The 19,794-nt window shown below is 41.4% G+C and overlaps 1 protein-coding gene across 1 annotated transcript; it reads right to left on the minus strand.

Annotated features, from left to right (window-relative positions):
- Nucleotides 1–4,254: 4,254 nt before the first annotated feature.
- EBP (EBP cholestenol delta-isomerase) lies at nucleotides 4,255–10,582 on the minus strand. Its single transcript, XM_087710774.1, has 4 exons — nucleotides 10,207–10,582; nucleotides 5,941–5,977; nucleotides 5,125–5,255; nucleotides 4,255–4,962 (listed from the first exon to the last, which is right to left on the minus strand). Exons 1-4 carry the CDS (start codon nucleotides 10,511–10,513, stop codon nucleotides 4,751–4,753), a joined length of 687 nt encoding a protein of 228 aa, XP_087566900.1. The 5' UTR covers nucleotides 10,514–10,582; the 3' UTR covers nucleotides 4,255–4,750.
- Nucleotides 10,583–19,794: the final 9,212 nt, after the last annotated feature.

Genomic DNA, 19,794 nt, shown 5'->3' on the forward strand with positions numbered 1-19,794 from the left:
ACCCCCCAAAACTTTAACCTTAGACGGTCTTAAGTCTGTGGACCTCACCCCGTTGCTAAAGAGGTCTGTAAGGGGCGTGCATAAGCGCACCAACGTGCCTACCGTCCCTGTCCTAATGTTCCTTTTTATTCGTATCCATTTCATGTATGCAAAATCATATTTCTACTTATATATGTGTGTTATCGAATAGATGCCTGACGAAATAAATTACATAAAAATAAACCTCCGACTCAGACGGAAATAAGCGGCTAGATAGCCGAAGCCAGTGAAACGGTAATCGGGTATTGCTATCACATAATACCCGGGCATCCCAATAGAGAGGTATTTCCTTTGACGTAATGGTTTCCCTCGGGTATATTGCCATAATGTAGCGGGATGAGGGGGGGGGGGAGTTGTCCGATCTAGGTGGCAGACAAATGGTCACCAAAAAAAAGTGCAGAAAACAGTTTATTTAGCGGAAGTCCGGGTTTTTGCAAGCCAGGTCCGATACCAGCTGTACATGGTGGGCGGTGTGAGAGATGAATGCCATTCAGACTTCTCGGAGGCATCTAACTTGACCACTTGCTTACGAGGCGTTCGCGATCCACGTGGACGCAAATCATGCACCGCTGTCGTTTTATGCCGTTATCGTCCGGGTCATCACAAAGCTCCGCAACAGCGGCTGTCGTCTGGATTGGGCGGGGACGCGAATTGGCAGCCGCGGATAGAAATAAGGGAGAGAATGCTGGGTGGTGTATTGTTAAGTTTGGGTTATGACGTGTGGCGGAAGTATACAGCAGGCACTTAAGGGAGACGCTCCCTTTTGTTTTTTTAAATTGTCATTTATTTCTTTTGGTTTGTCAAGCATGTATGAGAAAACAAGTATGAATATAACATATAAGCAGGTATATACATAAGAAATGAGTACAAATAGATGGGAACAATAGGACGGGAAAACTAGTGTGTGGGGGGGGTAGACACAGTTTATGTTTTACAAGGCATCATAATCATATGATGATGAAGTATTTATTAAGCTAAGCCTTTTCCCCCCTGATGTCACTATGCCAAAATTATGCGGTCCTCAGCCTAATTATGGCATAGCAGCCATGATCCTGCATCTGTTTTTCCTATACAAGGCTCCCTAACTCAGAGGTGGGGAACTATGGCCCCTTTCTGACTTGTGGACTTCAACTCCCAGAATTCCTGAGCCAGCCATGCTTCTCATAAAGGGGCCATAGTTCCCCACCCCTACCGTAACTGGTCAGATTGGATCAGAAAGAGTTTGCTTTTGAGTGGCCTTCTCCAGTCTGGTGCCCTCCAAGCCCTTGAAATTATGAATGGCTGTGAACTCTTGGAATTGAGGGGGTCAACAAATCTAGATGGGGAAGAATGGCATACAGGTTGCTTACAAGTAATAAACATGCCTGTCCTTCAAGTACAGTGCATTTTATCCCCCTATGCCAAGAATATGGACTAATCCACATTAACAAAAATTTGCGGAATTGTTTAAACCAGTAACTAAAAGTGTGAAGAAACAGAATGCCACACATTAAACAATCCTTCCCGTTTTCAGTTAGGCATTTTTGCTATCACCCAGAGGATTGAAACTCTTTATTTGTGGAATAGCAAAACTACAGCACTTTTTAATCATTTTAGTTTGGGGTGATTTAGTAAGTCAAAATAAATATGTGCATATGAAATAAAAAAATGTGAAAAAAGCATGTGCATGCACTCCAAGAACATTGATGTGTATGTACTTGCCAATCTTGGTTGGTTTGGTGGCTTTGTTTTTTGTTTTGCAATGGGGGGGAAGAGAATGAAATCCCTCACTTCGTTGAAGTCTTTTTTAATGTTATATCAAGGGGAGGCAATTACCAAAAGCCATTGCTAAATCAGAATTGGAGCTTATTCTTCCATTTCCAGACCCTTCCAGCCTCTAGTCACTTGGTCAGCTCCAAAACAGCATCCCCTACTTAGCCAGTATTGATGATACGGCATCATGTGCTGTAGAATGAGCTTACTCAGGGTTTTTATGTAGATGTTAAAGAGAAGAGGAAGAAATCTGAGGAATCACACATCAGCCACAAAACTTGTAAATTAGCACCTGATTGGGATGGCTGATATGATTGATGGCCAGATGTCTCCTGAGAAATATGCTGCGTGTACCTAGGTATTCAGCCCAGGGGTGGGTTCCTGCCAGTTCTAACCTCTTCTATAGAAGTGGTTCCACAAATCTACAGTTCTGGTTCTAGCTCCTTCCCCCCTGCACATCAAGATGAAGAGAGAGGAATTCTGGGAGGTGAAGTCCACAAGTCTTAAAGCTGTCAAGTTTGAACACCCTTGGGGTCTTTTTTTCTAAGGGTTAGCGGTGCAAGGGTCTTGTAACTTGACAGTTTTAAGACTTGCACACTTCAATGCCAGAGTTCCTGAGCCAACATGACTGGAGGAGGAATTCTGAGAGTTGAAGTCCACAAGTCTTAAAGCTGTCAAATTTGAACATCCCTGGATTTTTTTTTCCTAAAGGGTTAGGGGTGCAAGGGTCTTGTAACTTGACAGCTTTAAGACTTGCGTAATTCAAATGCCAGAGTTTCTGAGCCAACATTTTGGTTGCTAAGCAAGAGCATTGTTAAGTGAGTTTCACCACATTTTACAAGTTGGCCACACCCACCCAATCACATGGCCGGCAAGCCGCTCCCACCCAGTCACATGGTCAGCAAGCCACTCCCACAAAGCAGGCCACACCTATAGAAGAGGTTCTAAAAAAAATTGAAACCCGCCACTGATTCAGCCATACATAAAAATAAGCTTGGGCTCACCCTTTCTTTTTTCAAAAGGAGCAATTAATTTAGAAAGTATGAAACGTTTTCATAAAATACATTTTTAAATTTTTATTGGCTTTATCACATTTTCAGTGTTCTTTTTTAGAAGCAAGATTGAGAAAAATTATAAAAACCAAGACTTTTACTTAAACTTTGTTGCTTTGTACATATATATTAAATTTTCAGAAAGGAAATACCCTTCACCAGCTCTTGATTACTACACTAACATCTACTCAGCCTATGTTACAATCTCAGATTCTATAAATTGGTCTTCTAATACTTTCAGTTGCCTTCTGTTCTAACAAGCCAGTGCCAACAAGCGTTAACACAAGACAACCCTGGAATATTATATTCACTACAGCACAGTGCAAACCCAAAACTTAGTAATTTAGACATCTCACATTCAGTGAAAAAGAGATTTCCTAATTATTCTATTGTGCCCAATATAGCAATAGCAATAACAATAGCACTTAGACTTATGTGCTTTACAGCCCTCTTTAAGTGGTTTACAGAGTCAGCAATCTGGGTCCTCATTTTACTGACCTCGGAAGGATGGAAGTCTGAGTCAACTCAGACTCCTGGAGTAAGCAGTGAGTTAACCCGGCAGTACTGCATTCTAACCACTGCACAACCACAGCTCAATGCTTTTCTTCCACAAGAAAAAAAATAGAAAGTTCTTGAAGATGAAATTTTACAGTTAAAATCACCCCCTAGTATTACAGTCTGATTATATTTTAAACAACTCAGAGGAATAAAAATATTCTATGGTATAGAATAATGTAGAGAGAAAATTTTCATCACAGTGTTCTTATTTTCTTGGGTGAAGTCTCACCCAATCCATACAATATGGAGAATGTTTATTAAAATGTCACATTTTCATTTACAAATAAGAGTTTTGTGCTGGACAGGCCGCACTCAAGGGAATGAAGATTGGAATACAGTGATAAACTTTGTTTAGAAAATAGTTGCCCTAAAGTAACAGATCCGTCTACTTATACACAAATTTTTAAGCTAGTTTTGTTTTTGTTATTTCTACAGACACAGAATCCCAAAGTAATTGAAAAAATAACTGGCGTTAAGAAAAAAGAAAGGAAAAGAAAGCTATTAATAAAATGAGTGATATCAAAGTATATTTTATTCTGCTTCCATTACACTCTTAATGACCTACTCCATCAAGTTCCTTAGGAACAAAGCTCAGGTGTGGAGGTCTGATAGCTTCCACTTTTCTGTCTCAAATTATTTATGATTCTTGAGTGACAGCTGTTGGATTCTATTCCCCAATTTAGGCCATTCACTCACTATTCTACATGGGAACAAAAAAAACCCAGTTTCAAGGCAAGTAGCTAAATCACTTTATATGGACAGAAGCAAATTGTGAACCCCTCTAATGCTACCTTATTTTTGATCAGAGAATAAGAAGATTGAATGTTTCCTGCATAGCCTCTATACCGGTGTTTCTCAACCTTGGTGACTTTAAGTCCTGTGCTGGCTGGGGGATTCTGGGAGTTGAAGTCCACAGGACTTAAAGTCACCAAGGTTGAGAAACACTGATCTATACAGTACTTCAGTTTTATGAATGCTAGATGTGCTCTCCTTGCAGGCTTAAGTGATCACAGCTCCAGGTTATCAAGGGAAACAAAGCTATATGGTCTTTAGCATGGCTCAGTTCAATACTGATTAGAAAGCTGGGTCACTTGATCCTAATGACATTTATTTAAAAATAAAAACCTCCTGATCTAAAAAAACATACTCGTCATGAAGATAAAACTGCAGTCTTAATTTTAAGCTCAGAGTTTAAGAGCTAGGGATATTTAAAGAAAGGGAAGAGAATGACCACCATCAATGATAGTGTTTGTCCATCAATTCAATATAACAACTGAAAAGAGGAAGAGTACAAGATCAACCTCTGAATGGCTGAAAGTATCACCCAGTATGACGTCCTGTGCAAGACCTCAATGTTTCTTGACCTTGTTAGCATCCATTACACTCTGGCAAGCACTGAGATGCTTCCAGGCATCCCAGATGAGAATAGTGGGAATAATAGTCCACAGACTATTCAGGAAGACGAAGTAAAACCAGAAATAGACAGGGTGCCACATCTCACTATGGCGAAAGCCATCACTGTATTCAGTGCCGAAGTATATAATGTCTCCATATAGCTGACCTATGGTTAGAGACAGAAAACATGGCTGATTAGGAAGAAAAGAAATGGGCAAGCCAAATAAGAAATGCAGCCAGGTGCATGGAACATTAATCAAAAACAAAAATATTAAGCACTAACATTTACATACCCTAACATACCTCCCTCTCTCCCTTGCATACCTACCTATTGACACTATTAGCTGTAGTACATATCGATGGGACTGGCGTGAAAGAAATGCAATTACAGTCCAAAGACTGAGGGGAGTCAAAAAAATAGCAGTGGTGGTTTCCACCCAAACTATGGTATTATCCGCTCTGCAAGTACAAAAATGAAATGAATGTCACATTGAGGACCCAAAACATTCCAACTTTCTTACAGTTCACTACTTTCAAACTAGAGGGGGAGAAAGAAGAGCAATGATAGATAGATAGATAGATAGATAGATAGATAGATAGATAGATAGATAGATAGATAGATAGATAGATAGATATAGATATAGATATAGATAGATAGATAGATAGATAGATAGATAGATAGATAGATAGATAGATAGATAGATAGATAGATAGATAGATAGATAGATAGATAGATAGATAGATAGATAGATAGAGTGGGTGGGTGGTAAATATCCAATTTAGGAAAATATTTCATTTTATTTGATGAAGTAGAAAATGGAATGCACATTATTTTAAACCATTAATAAAAAACTTAGAAACTGTACTCTTGCTGAGCTAAACCAATTAAATGACACTCTGGTTTCTCTGATGCATGAAAATACCCAAAGATAATAAACCCATCTTAGGCAAAACTGCAGAATTTGATACAAGTGAGGAAGGTAAACTGGTAAACTCATGCAAAAATTTTGAACATTTCAGCTGTATTTATGTTTGCATGTCAAATTCATCCTTTCCCTATCCCTGTACTCAAAACAGGTTCTTTGTTCAAATTGTGGGCTGAAATATACAGACCTTTGCGCGTTATTTCAAAGTTAATACTTACATTATATATCTGCTGTCACCTTTGCAATATTCCTTCCCTGGAAGACGTAAAATAAGGAGAAATGAATGGAAAAAGAAATCAATAGGAATGGTGGTAGGTTTATGATTTCCTTGTATTTTCCTTAAACATTAATTATAACTAACAGGATTGTGCAGCACCTTAGATACAAAGGCAAATAGATGCTTGAAACACCTAGAAATGCAAAAATGACACCTGTCTCCAACTCCTTAAACCAAGCACATTTTTTCTGAAGTTTCCAAGTATTTCCTATTCTACAAAACAGAACATATAATGAATACAGACCACATGAATGCCATCATACCAATAAAACTTTCTAAATACATGAGGACCTTACTAGCCTAAAACCATGCTTTTTGGTAATGCAAATATTTAGACTTAGGAAATGCAAGTATTAGGTGATGCAGATACTTGATCTTAGGAAACATATTTTTACCTTTTGCAGTTTTGATGATACTGGCAATATATGAGATAAGACTCATTACATGCAAAGCAAGATAGTTCAAGCCGTGATTTGTCGTAATTGTGATGATTATGGCTTACATCTCATGAAAATCCCAAATCCACAATCTCAGAAAGTTAGAATATTACATGCAATCAATAAAACAAGGGTAGTACGTAGAACAATATCGGACCTCTGAAAAGTATAAGCATGCATATGTACTCAGTACTTGGTTTGGGCCCCTTTTGCAGCAATTACTGCCTCAATGCAGCGTGGCATGGAAGCTATCAGCCTATGGCACTGCTGAGGTTTATGGAAGATCAGGATGCTTCAATAGCGGCCTTCAGCTCTTCTGCATTGTTCGGTCTCATGTCTCTCATCTTTCTCTTGGCAATGCTCCATAGATTCTCTATGGGGTTGTCAGGCGAGTTTGCTGGCCAATCCAGCACAGTAATCCCACAGTCATTGAACCAGGTTTGGGGGTTTTGGCAATGTGGACAGGTGCCAAGTCCTGCTGGAAAATGAAGTCAGCATCCCCATAAAGTTCGTCTGCGGAAGGGAGCATGAAGTGCTCCAAAATCTCCTGGCTGCATTGACCCTGGACTTGATGAAGCACAGTGGACCAACATCAGCAGATGACATGGCTCCCCAAATCAACAGAGACTGTGGAAACTTCACACTGGACTTCCAAGCATCTTGCAGTGTGTGTCTCTCCATTCTTCCTCCATACTCTGGGTTCTTGGTTTCCAAATGAGATGCAAAAGTTGCTCTCATCAGAAAAGAGGACTTTGGACCACTGAGCAACAGACCAGGTCTGATTTTCTTTAGCCCAGGCAAGACGCTTCTGACGTCTGTTGTTTAGGAGCAGCTTGATAAGAGGAATACAACATTTGAAGCCCATGTCCAGGATCCGTCTGTGTGTGGTGGCTCTTGATGCACTGACTCCAGTCTCAGTCCACTCCTTGTGAAAGTCCCCAACACTTTTGAATAGCCTTTCCTGACAATCCTTTCCAGGCTGCGGTCATCCCTGCTGCTTGTGCACCTTTTTCTTCCACACTTTTCCCTTCCACATAGCTTTCTATTAATGTGCTTTGATACCCCAACTTCTTTTGCAATTACCTTTTGAGGCTTTCCCTCCTTATGGAGGGTGTCAGTGATGGTTTTCTGCACAACTGTCAGGTCATCAGTCTTTCCCGTGATTGTGATTCCTACTGAACCAGACTGAGGGACCATTTAAAGGCTCAGGAACCCTTTGCAGGTGTTATGGCTTAATTAGCTGATTAGAGTGGGACACTTTGAGCCTAGAATATTGCACCTTTTCACAATATTCTAATTTTCTGAGATTGTGGATTTGGGGTTTTCATGAGCTGTAAGCCATAATCATCACAATTATGACAAATCACAGCTTAAACTATCTTGCTTTGCATGTAACGAGTCTATCTCATATATTTTAAGTTGCATTACTGAAATAAATGAACTTTTGCATGATATTCTAATTTTTCGAGTTTCACCTGTACAAAACATTTCGGTAAAACAGAGGTGCTTCAAGAGCATGCAGGGGCACACATATGGCACCTGTGTAGGTCCTTAAGTCAAATGTATCTTCTCAGCATCATGCTGAAGCTGCAGAGGGTAGACAGGCAATCACAGGGGAAAATACACTGCTCTAAAGTAGACCATTTTCACATTCCATTGTACCCCACAACCATAGCATGTAGCCTTTAACACAGGTTCCCTAAGGACCTGGGTACTTGAGAGACCGCCTGCTGCCAATTATCTCCACTAGACCGATTAGATCGCACAGACTAGGCCTCCTCCGAATTCCATCCGCCGGCCAGTGTCGACTGGCGACTATCCGGAGGAGAGCCTTCTCTGTTGCTGCTCCGACCCTCTGGAACGAACTCCCCGTGGAGATTCGCACCCTCACCACCCTCCAGGACTTCCGCATAGCCCTTAAAACCTGGCTGTTCCGAGAGGCCTGGGGCTAAAGAACCATTGCCCCTATCTCGAATGGTATGATTGTTGCGCTTTTTAAATTATGTATTGTTTTGTGTTGTTGTCAATTGTCTTCCCCTTCCTTTGCTTGAGTTGTGAGCCGCCCTGAGTCCCTTCAGGGAAAAGGGCGGCATACAAATGAAATAAAACTTTAAACTCTAAACTCTAACTATATGTGGAAACCTACTTGTGGCCATGAATTCCATTTTCACATCATATTAAGTTCCTATATTTGGGCCTTTTCCTTATGAACTATTAAGAATCAGTACATCTACATGCACAGAAAGAATGAAAGAGCTCTATATGGAGAGAATAGAAAAAGCATTAAACTATTCGAGTGTTATAACAGCCAAATCCAGTTTTATCTGCACGTCTTACATTTTCCTTTCATTCCTATTGCACAATTATAATAGGTGTCTTCCAAAGGTACATAAAAATAAACACCTGCCTGCAGGTACAAAAACTAATCTACCTGGAGAGTTTGGAAATCTATTTCTGGGATGATCTCAGGATAGTGCTCTCTCAAAAATAACCATACGTTTGCAGGAAGTTCTCATTTAATATCCACTTGTTCACTGGCTCTTTTGAAGTTACAACAGTGCTGAATGAGAGGAACTTACAACTGTCCTTGTAGTTGTGGCCATCACAGCCACCCTGTGATCAGATAAATGTGAGTCAGGTGGTTACAACTAGCTTGCAATTACATCACAGCATCCCACTGTCATAACTGCCATTTGCAACTGCCATTGCTGGCTTCCCACAAATAAGAGTTAATAGGGAAGCCCCCGGGAGGTTGCAAATAAAGATCGTGTGATTGAGGGATGCTGCAACCATTCAATATTCATCTCAAGATGGCAACTGGAACTGCTGTTGTAAGTTGATGTGGTCATTTGACAGTGCCTTACAGCCACACCAGCCTCTAGGCTGGAATACTGCAACGTGCTCTACATGGGGCTGCCCTTGAAGAGCATCCGGCGACTTCAGCTAGTCCAGAATGCGGCCGCGCAAGTGATTGTGGGTGCACCTCGCTTCGCCCACATAACACACATCCTCCGCGAGCTGCGCTGGCTACCTGTTGATCTCTGGGTGCGCTTCAAGGTCCTACTTACCACCCATAAAGCCCTTCATGGCAGTGGATCTGCGTACTTGAGAGACCGCCTCCTGCCAATTACCTCCTTGCGACCTATTAGATCGCACAGATTAGGCCTCCTCCGAGTTCCATCTGCCAGTCAGTGTCGACTGGCAACTACGCGGAGGAGGGCCTTTTCAGTAGTAGCTCCGACCCTTTGGAACAATCTCCCCGTGGAGATTCGTACCCTCACCACCCTCCAGACCTTCCGCACAGCCCTCAAGACCTGGCTATCCCGTCAGGCCTGGGGATAAAGATCGTAATCTGTCCCCACCCGAATGATGAATGTTGTGTTTTATTTTTACTTGCACTGTTTTCATGTTTATTGTTTTATTGTCTTGTATCCCCTTCCCTATAAATTGTAAGCCGCCCTGAGTCCCCTCAGGGAAAAGGGCGGCCTATAAATAATAAACAAACAAACAAACAAACAAACACACCACTTAACAACAAATTTGCTGGTCCAAGTTACTGTTGGTAAGCAAAGACCATCTATACAAGTGTCACTATCACATATTTGTGTTCGGAAGTCTGACTCAAGTGCACAAGGTAAGGATTGACTGCCTTGTGTCATTTGGCTTATTTGTGCCTCCTGCAGATCCTCCTCCTTTCCCCCATGTTAAACTGCTGCATCATTTTTCCCCCCAAAATCAAGAGACAGAAACCAGATAGACACACAACTTACAGACTTGTGAGAGAAAAGATTGATCCCCTGGGATTTCCATGTGGTAAAGCATAAACCAGCCTTCAATGACACCATGAATAAAAACATTGACGGCAAACCAGCAAATGCCCAAGGTGCGCCAAGTTCCAAAAGGGCCCCAGGTCTTGCTCCGCCAGCCTGCTACAAACCAAGTCAGTATCAAGAGGATTCCTGAAGGAAGGAATACGAATGTCAAGCTCTGCCATACGGGTTGGTCACTTGGGACGTAATTTGGGATTTCCAAATTCCGAGGCCAGTATGGGTGATTGACAACGGGTTTTGTTTCCATAGTGGTTGAGAAAATGTGAGTTGAGCCAGGGAAAAACGCAAGGGCCTCTTCTGGGGAAAAAGGATCCACCTGCATTAAACACAGAGAACTAGTTAAAACACAACCTATTGTGAGATTCTTTCAGCTTGACAGAAAAATAGAAATAGAAACAGAACTTATCTTACAATCTGTGCATACACACAAATACACATAAATGTGCGTGCGCACACACACACACACACACACACACACACACACACATATATATATATATATATATATATATATAACACATATCAATAATAGATAGATAGATAGATAGATAGATAGATAGATAGATAGATAGATAGATAGATAGATAGATAGATAGATAGAAAGAATCCTGACCCCCATCCATCCGGTGAGTAACGCCAACACAAGCTTACTGTTAGCCACGCTTTATTCACAGTAATTACTCACAGACAAGACATTGGCAGCAAACCAGACTCCCACAGATAAGAGATACAATACACCCAAGAGCTTCTCCAGCTTGGTATAAACGGTTGTGTCCTGCAAAAGGTCTCCTCCCAAAGTCTCTTCTTATATACTCTCTTGAGAGGAGCCAAACCACAATCACCTGGGCCTGATTACCTCCTATGAGTCTATCTCCGTAATTGCTGCCTTCGTTTCTCCGCCCTCCTCTGCCGGGCGTCAGGGACAAACTCCCTTTGATCTTCACCACTGCTCCATGCCTCAGGCGCCTCCTGGTGGCCAACCAGCCTCTCTAGTCCCTGATTGGAGTCTGAACCCTGCCCAGGGTCCTCCACATCTTCCACTCATAGGGTCCCTCGCTATCCGAGTCCATCGGCAGCTCCAACGGCTCCTGCTGGGCCACAACACTATCCCAAAGGTCATAGTACTGGCTTAAGCTTTTAAAACTGTTACTGTACCCGTGATGGCGAACCTATGGTACACGTGGCACGTGGAGCCCTCTCTGTGCGCACGCGAGCTGTTGCTCAGCTCCACCACGCATGCGTGCCTGCCTCCTGCTGGCTAGCTGATTTTTGGGTGTCTGCTGCGCATGCGGGAGATGCGCATGCATGAGTGGGGGTGGGGCAGAGTGTGCATGTGTGGGGGCGGGGGACATGCATGCATGCACAGCGGAATGTGGGGTGCGCGGGGATTGCACCCCCATGCTTTGCCATGTTTTTGGTTTCGGGAGGCTTCAGGGAAACCTGCTAGACCCAAAACAGGGTGTGGAGGGGGTTGTACGCATACGCAAGGGGGGAATTGCATTGTGGGTGTGGGCGTGGGTGCTTTCGCGCACACAATTTCAGCACGCAAGGACAAAAAGGTTAGCCATCATTGCTCTATACAATAAAAACCTGCCTGCCACTGGTTTTAAATAAACTGCTCCTTTCACAGAAATCAGTCCAATAGATGAGTTGATTTCAAAGGAGCAAAGATCTCTAATCTAGAATGAGCATGATCCTTCAGGAAGCAGAAAATTGACTCCAGAGTTTTCTGAAGTCTAGAATAGAATAGAATAGAATAGAATAGAATAGAATAGAATAGAATTCTTTTTTGGCCAAGTTTGATTGGATACACAAGGAACTTGTCTTTGGTGCATATGCTCTCAATGTACATAAAAAGATCCATTCATCGAGAATCATAAGATACAACAATTCGTGATAGTCATAGGATATTAAATAAGCAATAAAATCATACTAGGAAACTAAATAAAACAATATAAATTGTAAAGATACAAGCAACAAGGTTATAGTCATAAGTGGGAAGAGATAGATAATAGGAAAGATAAGAAGAATAGTCTTAGTAAATAGTTTGACAGTGTCTTAGGAATTAGTTGTTTAGCAGAGTGCCAGAGTTCAGCTCAGTGGGAGAATTACCTACTTTCCACCTTCCAAACAATTTCAAACCAATACCTCCCAATATTCAGTGCCATCTATTCATCCAAAGGGGACATTTTATGAGTCTCTTCGTATTTTTTTTTTAACATTGAGAACAACCTGTTTGTTAATAGACATCCCAGGCAATTCGCAGCAACATTATTCAGTCGCTGTTAAAAAATTAATAGTTATTACTACTATTTTTGTTTCTTATCCTTTATCAGCTGACCATCATTTCCCCCCCAGAATTATTCTTCAGTTCCAATTTGGGACAAGAAAAGAAAAGCCTTTTTCGTGACTTTTTTTTTTTTTTTTTGAAGAAAAAAGGTTACTAATTTGGCACACCCGATTTGGCTTCCCACAATTTTAACCTTTTCCCTCGACTAGCAAAACAAGTAAATGCTGTAGTAGCAGATTCTTGCCTCCGCTTTCTCCGTCCTGAGACATAGAAACTCAAATTGCACCCATCTTTCCAAATACGGAGGAGCGCCCAGAATTTTGGACTTAAAAGCAAATCAGCAGGACGATCTTAGCAGGACCTTGGGCAAAAAAAATCCCTAACACCACGCGCTGCAATGAGGCACTCTGCAAATACAGCCTATAAAAGATTTGCGCCTCTAAAAACACATTTATCCCATATAATCTTTGATCATAGTCTAGAAAAGATTTGTGCCCCTAAACATTTATCCCGTATAATCTTTGCTCACAAGAGAAACAATAGGGGGGAAAAAATCTATAAATCAGCCAGGAAATATTAACGCGGGTCAGTTTTTCGGATAGCCAAAATTTCATCTCAAAAAACCTTACCCAACGTATCTCGCAAAACTTCTGCACCAAATGCTTCTCACCTGTTTCCTAATTGCTACCAATATATCCCGTAGCACGCTCAGCCGGGCATGGAAACAGACAGATAAACCGGCCAATCAGCTTCTACCACGACAAAGGCGGGGCTCTCATAGGAGATTCTTTGCTTTACCCGCGCAACTAATAGGAACGTAAGTTGTGACGTCATACAGTATTCTGGCAAACCGATTGGTCGAAGGTGGCTGAGGCGATGTGGGTTCATGCAGCCTCTTCATCGTTTTCTCCCATTTCTTCTTCTTAATTACACAGGTGTGCCAAAAAAATAATAATAATTTCGAGAGCTGTTTTGGTTAGTCCACGTACCCTTTATGTTTTTTAGTGCGCTGAATCCGAAAATCACCTCCATTTTGTCCTAGGACATCGCGCTTCCTGACAATTTAGGCAACTATGTTAAATAAGGCAATACCTCAAAATAAATGGAAATAGGCTTATAAAATTAAAAGTTTTATTACAATATTTTCGTGAAAATCCTTTTTTGAACTGAAACGAGCTCACCTACACACACTAAACTCGATTCTTCTTCCTTGTGAGGCTCCTCTTGGTGCATTTATGGCTGTGAGTAGCACCTGGAATGTCTCTCTGAAGCATCCAACAGTAGTCTGCCATCATTGTAATGCTCCATTTTCCCTGGTGTCTCCTTTCCATCTGTGGGAAGTTATCATCCAGCCCTCTCCCAGAAAAATGAAATATCCTAGGAAATATTGAAAAGGCAGAAAATTTCTCTGGATATGAAAAGAAAGAAACATGTTTTAAAAGACAGAATAGTTGCCTGTAACTTCCTGCCCATCCCCACTAGGAACGCCAAGCTAGTCCCATTTACATAACAAAGACTTCTCCACTGCAGTCCCAGGGGGGATGGGAGTAAAGGCATGATAATATTGGCCCTTTACTCAACTGACCACATGACATCTGAGAATTCAACTAAATCTGGATTCAAAACACAGGCCAGAGAGTTACCCCTGCATGGCTCTATGGGAGTCTGACAACCAATCAGAGTACATTTCTTACACAAGAACAGGAAACAGAGAGGTGGGACTGAACAGGTTATAAAAAGCCTAGCAAGCCCCTCCCTCAGCCCTTCTCTTCTTCTCCACCAACATTGAAGCATGTGATCACCTTTTCTGTTCAGGGCTCAAGCCATGTGGCCCTGTCCAACAATAAACCATCTTTCCAAGCAGCCTCCATGTCTCCGGTGTCTTTTTCCCCACTTGGAGCTGAACCCAGAAGAACATTTCTTTCATCACATCTCATTAATGTCTTGGTGGAATCGTTCACCTTGTTCCTCACTCACAGCTCCCAAATTTTCAGGAAAGTAGTCAAGGTGGGACTGGAGGAAATGGACTTTCAAACTCATCAGGCAACCTAAAGCTTGAAATGCTTTCAGCATTCTTCTGACGATCTTTTTGTAGTGAGGATCTTTGTTATTGCTTAAAAATTTCTGTACGACTTCTTCAAATGCAATCCACCCTTCTTTTTGAGGAGCCGTCATGGTATTGACAAACTCTTGATCAACTATAAGCCTTCTAATGTCTGGTCCGACGAACACACCTTCCTTCAATTTGGCCTCCGACAGGCATGGAAACTTGGTGACCAAGTATTTGAAGTATTCTCCATCTCTTGGAAGTGATTTTACGAATTGCTTCATCAATCCCAATTTTATGTGGAGAGGTGGTAGAAGAACTTTATGGGAAGGTTCCAAAGTTTTTCGGAGGACATTTTTTTCACCGACTGTTAGCACCCTCAGCTGCCAACTCTTCTTGGTCCAGTGATTTTGTCGGTCTCCACTGTCCCATAGACACAGAAAACAAGGGTATTTGGTATACCCATCATTGCCCAAGCAGCATGCACAAGGCCTTCAAGTCCCCACACACTTGCCAACCATGGTCTTCATATTTAAGTTTACGAAGAACCAATTCCAAGTTCTCGTAGGTTTCCTTCAAGTATACGGAATGACCTACAGATATGGAAGCGTGAAAACCGTTGTGGAATAAAACTGCTTTGAGACTTCTTTTTGAAGAATCTATAAAAAGACGCCATTACTCTGAATCGTATTGGATTTTAAATTGACCCATCAGATCTTTGACATCGATGCAATAAACCAACTTGTCTTCCTGGGCAAAGTAAGGAACGAACTCCTTTTCACGATGTCTGAACCATGAAGATGACACTCCTGGCAACAATAAATTCCTGCTTTTCAGCCTTGATCCGAGTAACTCAGCGGCATCTTTGGGAAGATTCAAGTCTCTTATCAAATCATTCATCTCGTCCTGAGAAAACAATTTTGGTCTTGTATCATCTCCAAAGTCAGAACTTGATTCGTCATCTGGTTCAGGTATGACTTCACCTTCATCGGAGCTAGGTATCTCTTCCAAGGTAGCAGGGGGCTTGGGTACTGGTATATCTGTGCCATGGGGGATGGGACGAATTGCTGAGTGAAGATTGGGATATGAAATGGAATGCTTCCATTTGGAATTAAACCCTTTCACATCGCATGAACAAAAGTAACAGTCATCACTATGGTTCTTTTGCTCTCACCATACCATAGGAATCCCATAACGGAAAGATTTTTTCTTACCCTTGAACCAGTTTCGGAGGTCCTCAACACACCGTTTGCACACTTTATGTGGCGCACAAGTGTGGCATGCAGGAGAGAGCAGCTGTGTCTGTACACGAGATGTCATAGTGCTGGCCACGCCCCCTGCACTGACGGGAGATGCTGCTATCTGCCCTGTGTCTCCCTCCCACTGGATTCTTCAGGGAAGATTAACCCCTTCTACTATTAGAAGCACAGACTTAAAACTTGCTTAGCTTATGTATATATTGCTGACCATCAGATTTACAGTGCTATATTTTTTTTTACATAACTCGGACAAACCCTTTAAGGTTTTTTTGGCATTTTATATCTTAAATGCACTTATATGAATTAATTAATAGTAATTGGACTTTAAATTTGGTTAAAAACCCATAATATAAAAAAAATACCAAAAATTAAAAAAAAAGATAAATTTGAAGACAATTTTGCATGTTGTGGCAAATCATGATGTCTGGGAGTTTTTTCAATATTTTATTTGTTTTCAGCACACCAAAATACATGGAAATTAGATAAAAATAATCAAACAGCTTTTTAGTCGCAGACCTGTGTTAGTAGTGCATCATTACTTACTGTTTGTCTTATATAATCGCCCACCTACCCAAAGAATTATAACTCAGATTTCCAGTAGCCATGGTTTATTGAATAAGATGCCATAGTTTGGCGCACAAAACTATCACCTGCTTTCATTCACACAATGAAACAATGTGTTGCTAAATCACAACTAATGTTCTTCAACATCTATAAACATTGTGTCTAAATAAATCATGGTTTAGCACCTTGTGCCTCCAACTAGTGTGATATTATAGGAAGTTATCACCTAGCACTCTCCCCAAAAAAGGAAATATCCTAGGAAATATTAAAAAGGCAGAATATTTCTCTGGATGTGAAAAGGAAGAAACATGTTTTAAAAGACAGAATAGCTGCCTTCCGCTTCCTGCCCATTCCCCTTGGTCAATGAGCCAATAAAGCCTGAGCTAGTCCACTTTACATAATAAAGAGTTCTCCCCTTCAGCTCCAGAGTGATGGGATTAAGGCATGATAATATTGGCCCTTTTACCCAACTCGCCACATGGCATCTGAGAACTCAACCAAACCTGGATTCAAAACGCAGCCTAGAGAGTTGCCCCTGCATGGGCCCATGGGAGTCTGACAACCAATCAGAATACATTTCTTACACAGGAACAGGAAACAGAGAGGTGGGACTAAACAGGTTATAAAAAGCCTAACAAGCCTCTCCCTCAGCCCTTCTCTTCTTCTCCACCAACACTGAAGCATGTGATCACCTTTTCTGTTCAGGGGTCAAGCCATGTGGCCCTGTCCAACAATAAACCATCTTTCCAAGCAGCCTCCATGTCTCCAGTGTCTTTTTCCCCACTTGGAGCTGAACCCAGGACATTTCTTCCAACAATAAAAACTGCAGTTATCCAGATCATGGGTTAGTGGTGTATTGCATATTTTGTGGGCATTTCCAATCAGCCTGTATTGCCTGCCAACAAAAGCTGATGCCCCGGAGATTGGAAGAGTCATTCCTTCTACATTATTTCACAGCGCTACAGCTACAGTACATGGGGATGAAGGGGGGGGGGGGGGAGATAGATTGCAGGCTAAGTGAGTTAGAGAGCCTGGGAACAAACTCACTTTAAAGGTGACAAATTCAACCTTACAGAAAATAATTGCTTCCTCACGCACTGGGGAAAACAGAAAATAGATTGTCAGAGTGCCTATATAATGAGATGCCCTTGCTGTAGCTTCTGCAATCAATATGTTATAGGCACACCTTACTGGCTATGTTAATTGAAATACAGACCACCCCTGATTTCTCAGAGACCTCTCACAGCTCAGTTCTGCTATAAACTTAATCACAAGTAATAGTGCAAGGTGTTGTACTTCCTCACTCTCCCCTCCCCCGTCACACCAAAGAACACAGCTATCTCTTACACAATTGTAATTCTTAAGAGCTTAAGGGTTCAGGACTCAAGAGAAGCAATCTTAATTGCTTAGATCATTTTGAAGCACTTCTTCACATAGAGTATTTTAAAGTAGAAATTACTTCTCGTCATACTGGTTTTGTCATTCATTTAGCAGTGTTTTTTCAAATTTGGCAATTTGAAGCTGTGGCGATACAGTATTGGAGCTTCCACATCTCTAGAAAGAGCAAGAATGACAAGCAGGAGTAGACTATGGTACAGCAGATTTAATGAGAAGCCTAATTTTTTTATTGTTTACTTTGCATGTATATTTTAAGAATAGAGATTTAGGAGGAAAAAAAATTCAATAACATGATAGTGTGTGGCAAATCAAGTTTATTTATAGCAGTGTTTCATGGCAACAATAAAAAATGGTTTGTCACTTGGTTCTGAGCTGTTTGTTCAATTTCCCAGTTACCTTAGCGCTCTTTGAGAACCCTAATTTTAGTACTAATCAGTTCAACATTCCTTAGCTTTGTCTGTTATCAGCTAAGCCTGACAAAGTGCCATCAAATTTTCATGAACATTAAAACAATGAAGAACCCATATTGAGAAATAAGTGAATGTAAAATTTGCTGTAGGCTTGTTCAGAAGAACTGTGGGAAGTTATCATCCAGCCCTCTCCTAGAAAAATGAAATCTCCTAGGAAATATTGAAAAGGCAGAATATTTCTCTGGATGTGAAAAAGGAAGAAACATGTTTTAAAAGACAGAATAGCTGCCTGCAGCTTCCTGCCCATCCCCCTTTGTCAATGAGCCATTAAAGCCTGAGCTGGTCCACTTTACATAATAAAGAGTTTTCCTGTTCAGCTCCAGAGTGATGGGATTAAGGCATGATAATATTGGCCTTTTACCCAACTCGCCACATGGCATCTGAGAACTCATCCATATCTAGATTCAAAACACAGCCTAGAGTTGTCCCTGCATGGCCCCCTGGGAGTCTGACAACCAATTAGAATACATTTCTTACACAGGAACAGGAAACAGAGAGGTGGGACTAAACAAGTTATAAAAAGCCTAGCAAGCCCCTCCTTCAGCCCTTCTCTTCTTCTCCACCAACATTGAAACATGTGATCACCTTTTCTGTTTAGGGCTCAAGCCATGTGGCCCTGTCCAACAATAAATCATCTTTCCAAGCAGCCTCCATGTCTCCAGTGTCTTCTTCCCCACTTGGAGCCGAACCCAGAAGGACATTTCTTTCATCAGAACTTTATGATAAAATGATTAAGCGGTTCCACCACAAAACCGCGGTAGACTAAAGCGCGTGTGACTAAAGCGCGGTGACAAAACCGCACTGTCAAAACCGCGCGACAACAGCGCGCCGACAACAGCGCTCCGACAGAAGCGCGCTGTAACATAACCCTAAAAATAACCCTAAACCTAACCCTAACGCTAAACCTACCCTAAACCTAACCCTAAACCTTACCTTAAGTTAAATCGCGCTTCTGTCGGCGCGCTGTTGTGGGCGCGCTGTTGTGGGCGCGCTTTTGACATCGTGGTTTTAGCACCGCGGTGTTGTCTGCGCGCTTTTGACGTTCGCGGTTATGTCGTGCCACGGATTAGGCTTCAGTTTTGAAAGGCTTTGCATAAATATGGAGATTAATTCCTTAATGCAGTAATGAATGATGAAAGCAAAACATGTAATGAGAATGTTTTGTGAATGTTTCAAGCAGGTAGCAGGCAAGCAATGTCTGCTTCTTTGGTCGTTAACGTATTTGTGATATATGTATAAGAAATATCCGTGTGGTATCAGTGGTTTCTGGTTGGCAGTATATATTTTTGTATGCACAGAACCTGAATGTTTTATTACAAATGATATTTTCACTATATGAAACCTCAATGACCCTAAATCTGGAAATTAACGTACCAAAGATTAAGATAGTTGTATCAATTGTGTTGTACATAAACAATGAAAAGTAGAGCAAATAGATAAATGCATGTACATTGGACAGAGATGGAAAAAGAGCTAGAGAAATTCTAAGACATGCAAATA

This window comes from Thamnophis sirtalis, unplaced genomic scaffold (genome assembly GCF_051295495.1).
Source record: "Thamnophis sirtalis isolate CommonGarterSnake01/CBP01778 unplaced genomic scaffold, rThaSir2_p1.2 scaffold_3, whole genome shotgun sequence".
NCBI classification, from domain to species: domain Eukaryota; kingdom Metazoa; phylum Chordata; class Lepidosauria; order Squamata; family Natricidae; genus Thamnophis; species Thamnophis sirtalis.

Coding starts and splice junctions, on each gene's coding strand:
- EBP (XM_087710774.1), bottom strand. CDS start 10,513: ATGGAAACAAAACCCGTTGTCAATCACCCATACTGGCCTCGGAATTTG. Junction 5,978..10,206: donor ATCTTTTCTCTCACAAGTCT/GTAAGTTGTGTG, acceptor TACGTCTTCCAG/GGAAGGAATATTGCAAAGGT. Junction 4,963..5,124: donor ACAGCTAATAGTGTCAATAG/GTAGGTATGCAA, acceptor CTCTAACCATAG/GTCAGCTATATGGAGACATT.